Source organism: Cyclopterus lumpus, chromosome 15 (genome assembly GCF_009769545.1).
Source record: "Cyclopterus lumpus isolate fCycLum1 chromosome 15, fCycLum1.pri, whole genome shotgun sequence".
Classification (NCBI taxonomy): domain Eukaryota; kingdom Metazoa; phylum Chordata; class Actinopteri; order Perciformes; family Cyclopteridae; genus Cyclopterus; species Cyclopterus lumpus.
Window position 1 is genome coordinate 10,580,460 of NC_046980.1, and position 11,698 is coordinate 10,592,157.

Sequence of the window (11,698 nt, forward strand, 5' to 3'; positions counted from 1 at the left end):
TTTGACTCAGTAATGTGCTATTTGTTCATTTATTTTCTACTGCATGGCCATCATATTTTATACAATCAAATTACATTTGGTTTGTGTTTTTTGCATCATTGGCAATCACTTGGTCAGAAATGTGTATTGTGTATCTGTGCATAATACAGTAACCTCAAAAGTAGGCCTAAACTGCAGACAGTCATCCAAATAATAGAAACAACAACATTTAACTTAGTTTTTTCAAAACGTCATCTTTTAGTTATTCACTTCTTTTTTTTTCTCCAAGAGTGGATGTTGCCTGGAAGAGATATCAAACTGAAGAGTATATTGACCATTCAGTATATCTTCACCCAATACAACAGAAGACCAGGGTTCATGTAGTTAGTAAGCATGTGAGTCGTGGTAATTGGTGGCCCACACCCATGGAAATGACATCAGGTACTCATACTGTAATGTAAGGCCGCTGACACACCATCAGGATTTACTCACAGAAGGGAGAGCGCTGCAGAAGACAGCAATTATGCGGTACTCTGAAACCTCGACCTGTCAAAAAGGACGTGGGAAGGCAATGCCTTTATCAAAAAATGATGTGTGATGCCTCTGTCTTTGATAATCCACTGGGCAGCTACACAAAGACAGATGCTGTACAATGTCTCATATTGTATTTGCACAGCTTCAAACAATTAGAATAACCTTGTGAGTGTGTGCCGTAAACGGCTCAAAGATGCAGTGCTTAGGCATCGCTGATTTCTAATAAAGGCAAAAAGATATTTGCAGTGGAGCTCATCCCCGACATCCCCTCTGCTTTTTACATGTATCTGTGACAGACAACAACCTCATCCGCTCGCACACTACTACAACACACTCCATTAAGGTGCCTGGAATAAGGGGGCATTTCCATAAAATATTCTTTGTCAGAATCGGGAAATGGGCAAATTATCTGAACACTAAAAACACCCCATTGCACCGTAGATCCCAAAGCAGACAGAAATGACCTAATTTAGGCTGTCTGAGCACAAGAAAGTGTCTCGCTGGTTCGAGATCTGAGTGGCACAGATAGATCAATACTGCCACTTCTCTCGCATCACCTGGATGAGCACTTTACATTCGTAAATCAACGAGGAGGGTAACCACATGTAGAAGAGCTGGAGAGGGATTCCTGTCGGCCTTGGCACAGATTTTGAGAACCAAATTACCTCTATTACAGCTCTCAGTTGGAGACTGCGTTCTAGGATAAATCTGTCAGAAAAGGGTGCTTTAGCGTTGATGGATATGACCAACAACATTGTTGATTTTTTTTTTATCTCCTGGATTATAGGCAGATTTTGTGCGGATTGGTCGATCTGGTTATGACCACTGAGTCTCTGCTTTGTTTCATGTAGCTCACTTTATGGCTTCATGACTTCAATCACAAAAGCTGGGGACACCTCAACAGACCGTGTATCAGCATGAATCGCACACTGAGATAATGACATCCGGGTGTTCCAGGTAAGACGACACCTTTTACTGCAATTGGAGAGCAAAGGCAGAGTTGACCTATAGTAGGTATACATGCAATGTACAGTAGTATCTATGCATGGAGGCTGGGCAACGGACATAGGACATCCTCTGTGGTGTGTAAGTGGATGCGTAATCAAAAGGTATTTGAAAAGTAACAATCTATACTTGTAAACATAACTGCGAGTAAGAAATATCAAGTGCCCATAAAGTAAACGGTGCAAAGAAAGCCATTATTGATAGGTCTCTTTTTTTTCCATCACTGAGAGCTTTTATATTGTAATTGCAGCCTGATAAAAAAAACTACCACACATACATAAAAGATAATAATCGCTCCATGACTTATGTCTGGCATGGGGTTGAACATTATAGCAGCTTCCCCTTATTGACACAGCTGTTACACAAACTATAGACTTGCCACTGCAGACAACGGCGTGTCTTTATATTGTGCCACACACCCACTAATGACAGCTTTAGTGGTGGTAATTCAGTAGGGTTGAATATGGGGTTAGGTGTGTGTGAGTCAGTTCCTGCCCCCCCCCCCCCCCCCCCTAGGCCGCCCCACCAGATGTCCTGCCAGGTTTCCTGCAGTGTCTCTCGCTCTCTGAGGATCCAAGTATCTCCCAAGAATCTAAAATGGCTGCACATATTTTTTTATTTTTTTTTTTAAGATGTGGGGGTTTTCATAGACTTTTGAAATACTTAGGTGACTGTGTTCTGTCATGCTTGATTGCAGACGATGCTAACGTGTATGTGCATTTTTGAGAACCTCAACTGGGCTAAGAGGCAGACACATCGTGGAATGAGCAGCCATCTTCATTATGGATTTCATTCCTTTACAATTATAACAACATATGCCATTTAATGTCTTCTCTATATGGCCATCACTTGCAATTGTGTCAACTCCCCCGAAACCTTCAAAGTTACACAGTAACGTTTATGACTCTTCTCCTCCACTGTTGTGCAATTTCAGATTCTGACCAATTTTTCTTTCGGAAAGGCTCCGATGTAAAAACCCTAAAGGACTAACTCTGTTTATGGTAGTAACAATGTTTACTGGAACAAATTAGGTATCCACATCACATAATTTCACTGTTTTAAAAAAATTATATTTCAATTTTACAATCTCTAAATTGTCCTATGTACTGTTTGATATATATGCTTTTGTTCTGCGGAGCTCTGTGCACATCTCAGCACTTTTAGGTGTTGATGCAAGTGAATATGCACTTTAATACTCTTGCATACTCTAATAACCCACTGTTCCCCCTCTCTCTCTCTCTCTCTCTCTCTCTCTCTCTCTCTCTCTCTCTCTCTCTCTCTCTCTCTCTCTCTCTCTCCCTCCTCTGTGTCACGTCTCCACAGTGCGGGAGGGTGGGCCGGGTAGGTGGGTAATTCATGCACACATGTGCCTGCCTGTTCCTCCAGTGACAGGGCCAGGAGGAGGGGCACATGATAAATTGCCTTCCACCGGGACCCTCCGAGCACAGCCACCATGATGTGGGTAGAAATGGAAATTGCTTCCTTTCACCGTCATTACATCAGTTTAGGGCGCGTGCGGGCCTTATACTCACTCTGCGAGGAGTTTGTTTCGCCTGAATGACCGCTGTGCGACAGACAAGGGCCGGCGAGGTATTCTAAATAAATAATAACTGTAACACAGCTGGATCAACAGTGCGCCCCAAAGAACTGAAAGGAAATGGATGTTGTTTAGAGTCAACCATAGCAAGGATATAGGAAGGAGGCGATACATTTGAAATTACAATAAACCCCTTTTAACGCAATGTTGATCTAAAGTCATACGTTATGGATAATTAATATGACTATGTGAATTATCTTTTCATGCACCGATTTTGACATGTAAAGTATATATATATGTATATATGTTTTGCTTGTGCATATCACTAATACAATCAGCTGTAGCAATACGTACATTGTCGCTGTGCAAAAAAATGTCGTTCATGTGTGATATTATTTGTAATTTATCAAATATAAATGTTTATACGCCTGGTCTTTGCAAATTCAAAAGACAAGATTCGTGAGTGTTTGTTCCTTCATTAAAATCCCACAACTTTCCACAATATCTTTTTTTTTAATAACAAATGTAGTGCTGTGTATACATTACGATTTACAGGAGGATGAGATTATCAAATGCAAATTAAATGATAACATCCTGATGATGGAAAGTAACCAATACCAATTTAATATTTAAAAGAAATAAAATAATGAATGGCCTCCACGTATCCCCTTGTCCGAGCGTCAGAGGCTCGCTCTCAGCTCTCAAGCAGAGATGAAGACACTGGGCGAAGACGCGTGTATTAAAATGTCTGTTGCATTAAACGTCCCTCTTTCTCTTAAGATTGTAAAAGATGTTTTGATATATATTGTATCTGAGCAATTGAATACGCAGCGGTTTAAACCACAGAACCATCGGTCCTGGTCCAACTTTTTTTTTCCTGGCGTATTTCCAAAGTGTTACTTTGAATGCAGGTAAAGTAGCAAGTAAACTACAACACCTGTCAAATAAAACGTTTGGACAAAATGTGTCCACCAGTAAACTAAGTTATCTCATAAAAAAGCCCGATTAACTATGTGGACACACACACACACCGTCTTTCCCTCTCTCTCACACACGCAAACAATGTCCACTCTCACTCAAGTTGCATTTAATTTAGCTATTTAACACGTGCTGTGATAAAAGTAAACGTTTAAAGCGTCTCCATTATTTGGCATACAAACCCATATAATGGAAAGAAAGAAAGATATACACCATATCAGCAATTCGTCTAAATGACTTTCTTGACGGCAATTAATTGTTTTTGGAAAGTATGACAGGAAAATGTAGAGGCCATGTTTCAGAAATTATCATTAAAGTTTCCTTAACCCCATTAATTTAACAAACCAATGTTTAAAAATAAATAAACTGAAAATGGAATATAAATTCAACTTTTACATGCCACTGAATAATACTTCAGAAAATGAGGCACACAGAGATATAGAACAGAATTGTTTCTTATTATTTTCCAGAATACATACAAAAAAATACCAATTCTCTTTCCAAGGTGTACACCTGAAAAATAACGGCAATTTGAAATGTGGACAATTTCTGAAGTTTAAGAAACAAACATGCATGTCAATTATTTTCTTCGCAATGAGACATTAAATAAGAACAAATACAATCATAGCAATTTCAAATTAACATCGAAATGAAGACCCCTACTTTAATTAGTACTCTAACATGTGTGTGTTTGTGTTTTCATTTTACCTATAGTTCAGTTTCAACATAATGCACTTTTTGAGTTGCTCAAATATTTTCCATTTGCAGCTATTATCGTCTGCTTTTAAGCCGACATATAAATAAATACAGTTGAAGTCCACGGATCCCGTCCATAAGTTTAGCGCTGTTAATATAAAAGTCTTTATATTTGCATTCTTATACTATAAACTCTTCCAAAGTCATTTCTGTTCCTCACTGGTATCCAAGCGCGGATGCTGTGGTGAGTCTCTGGCCATACAGTGCATACGGGGAGTAGTACGGGCCGGTGGCAGCGGGCACGGGGACCGGGGCACCGTTCGGCAGGGGACTTTTGGAGTACGGGTGGTAGCGGCTGCTGAGTCCTAACGCGTGATGCGGGCTCCTCAGAGCCAAAGTCCCGGGGCTCCCGGGGGGACCTGACGGTGGCATGTGCATGTGGCAGGCCATGGCCGCCGCCGCAGCGCTGGCCAGAGAGGAAGACCCGGGATAACCGGAGATCAACTTCTCCGCCCCGGTAAAAGCCGTGTGAGTCCTCAGGTGATTCAGCAGCTCTTCTGATGAGGAGAAACGCTTGTCGCACGGTCCATTTGCCGACACCCAGTTGCACACGTGGGGGAGAGGGTCATTGGGGAGCATGAACCCGTACGGGTACAGCGGGTGTCCGCTGAATGACGGCGCCGAGGAATGGACGCCATGGATGTGGTGCGTCGGGTACATGAGCTGGTAGCTGGACTTGAGGGCGTTAGCGGCCGCCGCAGCTGCAGACTCGTGCGAGCATGCGTTGGCTGCGCCCGCTAAGTGGCTGGCACAATGGTAACTGAGGCAGTAAGGGTCTCTGCAAAGGCTGGCTGACATGATGGACGGCGGAGAAGCCCCAGCCAAAGGGCTGGAGCCAGCCTTACTGCAGCCCATTGAACTGGCCATCTGTGCGTTGACCAATCCCCCTCCGTGGGATAGGAAGTGCTGTGGGTAACCAGCATAGGCCCCAGCCAAGCTGCCTGGGTAGGACATACCAGCTGGAGGCAAAGGGAAAACGGTCTGCCCCGGTTTGTACGGAGAAACCGGCGCCACGAGTCCTGACCCGAGAACAGATGCGGAGGATACAGAATTCACAGATGAGGAGTCCGAGGAGGAGGTCTTACAGCCAGGCGTCGTCTCCTGGTGTTGGTTGACCTCCACGTTAATTCCACCACAACTCACACTTATCCGGCTGTGGCTCGTGGTGCCAGACCCATCCGAAGTGCCATTTTTATTACAATCGGATTCTTTCTTGTCATCCCTCTCCCCACATTTCCCCTCAGATGGCATGGGGGACGCGGACGTGCTGGAGTTGGGGCTGCCTGTCCGCGGCGTAAACGGCTGGCAGGTGGCGCTCGGCACTCGGAAACCAGACTTCTCTCCGCTTGAGGCGCCCGAAGACGAGTCCTTCTTATCTGAAGGCTTGGAGTAAGGTTTGAAGCTAGATTTGTCATCCACACCGATGTCACTCATTTTCAGAGGACCAGATTTAGATTCCTTCTCACTAGATCCATTTGATGACCCGGAGGATAATTTGGAGGAAGGCGGTGGGTCCGGTTTGCCGATCTGAGAGCAGGTCTGCGCCAGAAGAGCCAACGGACTTTTCTTGGCATCTAGCTGCAAAACAAAAAAAAATAAAACAAGATGAGATGTTGATCAATGCAGTTATTTAAAAAAAAAAAAAGCACATTAACGGACTTATTTTGATCATAAAACTGTACAGCCCGAGAAAATAGAAAACAAAACAATGTTTACATTCGCATTTCCAAACGGAACTGTAACGTAATAACGCACTGGCTCCTCCGTGTACAAAACTACAACCGTCTGGATTATTATGATTATTTTATTAAACACACCTAATACAACATATTTAACTGTTAAAACATCAACAACCACAGTCGGCACATATGACGGGATAGCTGCAGTGGGCTCCCTAACGCCATCGTCACCGCGAAGCACCGACTGAAATAGCCCACCTAACATTGTACCGACGCCCCAGCACTCTTACCTCTATGGGACTGATCGGGGTAGAAGGCAAAGGCTGCAGATACTCCGGGTGCAAAATGTGTCCCGATCGTGCGCTAAGCATTTTCAAAACCTTGATGGGAAGTCGGCTCGCTTGCCGGTGAGGATCAGACGGGGGAGCGGAGTGGAGAAACGGCTTGTTGATGCTCGCTGAGCTGCTATTCCGACAACTGCTGCTCTCCCAGGCTACACGGATACCACTACGATTCAGAACAGACGCCGAGGGCGATGTGATCATGTCCCAATTGTCGGGAAATGAAACAGCGATGCTTTCGTCAGATTCATTAAGACAAACTCAACCAAAACAAAACAAAAAAAAGAAGAAGAAGGAGGAGGAGGAAAAAAAAAAGAAGAAGCACCGAGCCTCTCTTTCTCTCTTTCGGGTGAAAAGGAAGAAAAAAAACGATTCGTAAAACGGTTCAATAACGAGTAATCCGGGGTAAAAGAAGCGAGGCGCGGCAGCTGGAAGGAGACCGACCGTGCGAGTTTATCGCAGATCCAGTGGCAGTGTCTTTGCACCATGAGCTGCGCCTTCAGTGCGTCTGTCTGCAGGTCCTCGCTCTGTACTCCTGAAGTACGAACTGGTAGAAATGTTCACTTCAAAAGCAGCTGAATTAGTCCCGAGATTAAAGCCTTTGCCGCCTTCCAATCAAATGGGACCCTGAGGTGATTGGAGGGTCAAGGGGATGTGACGTTCTCCTCTTTGTAAGCGCCTCTCTTCCGACAGCTCGGGGGAGGAGATATATTGGTTCGTGTGAACGCTTACACGATTTTTTTTCTTCTTTTAGAACGGGGGGCAAAAAACATAGTGAGTGAATAAAACGATAGATCGACAACACAGCTCTATTGTTTAGAATTAGAAGGCGTACTTTACTAACTCTAGCTTTAGGCTATCGTTTTGTCTAATATACAAGATGTCGTTGATTTTTTTTTAGTATGGACGTTCCATCAAACGGCAGTCCGGTCATTCACCTTATTTGCTGCCTTAACACATTCAACTTAGTCCAATGTTGACACAATATTGCTAGAACATTTTTAGGCTACTGTTTTTTTTTTTGTTCCCCACACTGCTTCATTGCCATTAACAGCTCATACTAATTCGTGAAGTTTAGGCGTGTGTTGGTGAAATGTACGTAATTCAGAAGCTTGTCGTTAACAAGTATTTTATGTGTTACTCTCGAACGGTTCTGGAGCCCGAGAGGCGCGTTCGGTTTGCGCCACCGCGTCCACCGCTGGGACTTTTCCTCCGCCGGCAAACATAAAACCAACCATTTCAGTTTGAATTCCCTAAACAGACAAGCGTTGACAGGAATAGACCAATGTAGTGATGGAGGGATGTGAATGTCACATGTTTTCAGTATAATATACACCGCCCTTCTATTTCTATCTCCACCTCTCCGTCAAGTGTCAATTCTGCTCCACCGCAATCAATCAGTTATTTGTCAGACGCTGTCAATCCGCCGCTTGATTTATGTCAGCTATTGTGGCTGATTACATGCCAGCGTGACTGCGGGAAAAGAAAAAATAGAGAGAGAGACATTCTGCAAGAGACATCACGTTTTCAGGGGAAATGTATCGATTCCCGAGTTAACATTTAATCTTTTCTTTCTTTTTTTTATTTAAAGATGCTTTGCCAATCGCCAGAGCTCCTCAGTCCGGACACCGCGTGGAATGAGACGACTGAACTATATTTCCATTCGGCTCCGGCCTTCTTGAATAAGTCTATAACTTTTAGAAGTTCTTCATCAAACACCTCAGGAGGTGGCACACGCGATAACATTTTAATAACTTGGCGACAGTGCGGCTCGCAATGTATAGCTGCTGGGGGGGGGGGGGGCTTTGAGGTGTTAAAGTGCGCTCGCGATAATCGGCCGATTGGTGTTAACAAGAAGCGGAAAACACAGTTGCCACGTAAAGCGTCCGTGACAACTGAAAAGCAACGTAACAAAATAATAAAATTTAAAAATTTAAAAAACAGAATTATAAATGAAATATATGAATCATGTATATATCAATTATCTATGCTATGTTAAATGTAGCCCGTCCTCCCCAGACATGTTAGGTCTCAAACAATCTGCGAGATAAAACATTCATTCAAACAAAATGATAACGCGCAACAACAAACCCGGTGAAGTGCTCACGGTGTCTCTCAACTGAACCCTGTCCATTTTGGCTAAACGCATCTGCTATTGTGTTGTTAAAACCTGTCATCTGCCTCGGGCACACTTGTCATCTGCAACAAGAATAACAAAGACATGGGAACAAAAAAGAAATCCAGACATTTTATATTGATGTCAGCTCGATTTTATTTACATACAATGAGAATGATTTATTTTCCCTGAGAGGTAGAAAAGCGGACAGGGAGAAAGAAAAGAAGAGAAATGGTCTGTCAGGCCGTAGAGAAAAGAAGTTTAAAATGCCTTGAACTATTCACCGCTGAGATGGCTAATCAGTATTGAGGCTCCGGGGCAATCGGGCAGCTTTTCAATGCGGGTTTCCTTTCATCTCAATCGGGATGGAGGCGCTCAATTAAAAGCCTATCAGTTTGTAAGTAAATCAACGCCTATCAAAGTTGTCACATCAAACAAAACGATTATTATTGCAACCCGCCTTTGCCATTAATCTCTTTCTGTGGTAATCTGTTTGACAGGTCAACTTGGAGAGCATGAAAACCTGGAGTGGACAGTCAAGGGGCAAATTATATTTTCAATATATTTCAAGAACCCCCAAAAACAGCATATGTAAAAAAAACAAAAAAACATTTGAAAATGTATTTGAGTTCCTAATCTGCCACAAATACAATTTAGAATGAATGGGAATGCGTGAAATATTCTAAAACAAAAACGTGATAACAAGTAGAATATTTTGCAACAATTTAGAAATTAAACTGACTATTAACTTCAGAGAACCCTTTTTTAGCCAATAGTTGAACACGGTTGTTTCAGCTCATAGGCCTACACACTGGTCTGCAGGGCTGACTACAACGTTGTAAACTATCTAGTAAATAAAAACAAGCAATAAGTGTCTTCTCTGTGAATACGAAGGTCAACATTTTGAGATCACGTGTCATATAAATCAGCATCATTTACATAATAGGCCATCTCTTCTTTTCATTTTAATGTGAGTTTGTAAGAGGGGGAACAAAGTGTAAATGAGCTGAGCTCTATTCCCTCAAATGTTTTCAGTGTTTTTGTCTGATAGAAAGGGGGGACGTTTCACAATATGCAAAGATGTGTGATTGATAACAGGCTGGCTGTTTTCTGCAAGGGCTGTCAGTCCGTGACACAATATGTGAGTTATTAGGGCAAAGAAGGGCAACCATAAATTTTCACTGTCAGGCGAAAACCCTCTTTATTGTCCGTGTGACGAATGGGCTTCTGCACCAGACACAAACATTCTCGGCATTCCCCCTAAATGGGAACACATTTTTTTGCGACCATAATTCACGATATTTAAATAGAAAGTTTTAATATCCCCATATATTTCATAACACTGACATGCTTATGAATCCCTCTTCGCATGCAAATACAAGTATTTACATCTTGTGAAGTAATGTGTTGGATTTGGAGATTTACTGTACGCAATACTGGGCCGAGGAGGAAGAACACATTTCAATGTGGATTTATAGAAATGTGTAGCCACGTAAAATAGAAATTACACATTAAGCAACTTTCTTAAGTGCCCCCCTCACATCTCATCCAAGCACAATTAATCTTTTAAAAAGTAGCCTACTTTTTTTTGTTCATAGGCTTTTGACTGTTGGAGCTCATAACATAAAGTTATCATTATTTTTATCTGAGCTTTTATTCTATTAATTATGTTGTGGCGATATTCCAACTAGAAACAAAACCTTCTTCTTTTTTTTAAGAATGACGCACAATCTCCAAATATCAGAAACAGAAACAAATAAAAAACAAAAAAAAGCTGTTCAGGAGAGTATTAAAACCAACAAAAAAAACATGCTTGAAGTAGAAAAGATGTTTCTAAAAAAAAATTTAAAAAAAAAACTCCACCGAGGAAGGACATGGTTTACAGTCCGGAACATTACCTGGAATCATTTCCTACTAAGCGCCGATGTAACACGTCAGAGTGGCGAAAGGATACCAAAACACCAACACAGTAAGAATATTAAGACGTAGTCCTTCTTGTCTAAACGAGCCTGTTTTTGCATCACACAAACACACCAGCCATTACATTGTGTAAAAAAAGGTGTAGCGTCGCAAAGGGCACCGTGGAGACTGAAGCCATGCAGCCTCTCGCGCTCTCTCCCCGGGCAGGCGGCGGCGGAGGCGAAAGTGGAGCTTTTTTTTTTTTTTTCTCCACGTATGGGAGGTCCCGCGTGACGTCACCGAGCATGCAGCGAAGCACAGGAACAACATGGTGTTGCCAAACTTCCTGCTTCTCTTAAACCAGAGTGCCACCTTGCTCCCACTTGACACACGCAGGTCTTTGCCTCCACACTTCATTAAAGCGCTGTGGCACTCATTAGCACAGCTCCAAGGATAAACATGGCAGCTTCGGTGTTTGGCTGCAATGTCTGCTGCATTCAGTGGCACATCGAATGATGGGTAGCCTATTACACTTCAGCAAGAGTCAAGCAATCCAACACATGGCAAATATACATACCTCGGTGTAAGAGTTAACACAAAACTATTGTTTTAGGTGATCTGATTGTGTAGTTGACCTGCAAAGTACTCAACATTATGAAAGTGTGACATACAAATGAGTCACATCCTTGATATTAAGCTCTAAAGGTTTATTTACACTCATACTTCTTGTACTTTTGTTTTATTCAGATGAATATGTCATGCGATCTTTGTTATTGTGTGAGTATAAGGAAAGTGTCACAGCGGTTTAGCGGTCAGATTGTATCTGATATCAAATGTGATTTTCAATTTAAAAAACGTAATAAAACAATATCGC

General features: G+C 42.5%; 1 protein-coding gene across 1 annotated transcript; it reads right to left on the minus strand.

The window, feature by feature from the left end:
* Positions 1-3,553: 3,553 nt before the first annotated feature.
* LOC117744035 (zinc finger protein 503) lies at positions 3,554-7,401 on the minus strand. The gene is made up of 2 exons (XM_034552101.1): positions 6,759-7,401; positions 3,554-6,367 (listed from the first exon to the last, which is right to left on the minus strand). The coding sequence occupies exons 1-2, from the start codon at positions 7,011-7,013 to the stop codon at positions 4,946-4,948; spliced, it is 1,677 nt and encodes a 558-aa protein (XP_034407992.1). The 5' UTR covers positions 7,014-7,401; the 3' UTR covers positions 3,554-4,945.
* Between the last annotated feature and the right edge of the window lie 4,297 nt (positions 7,402-11,698).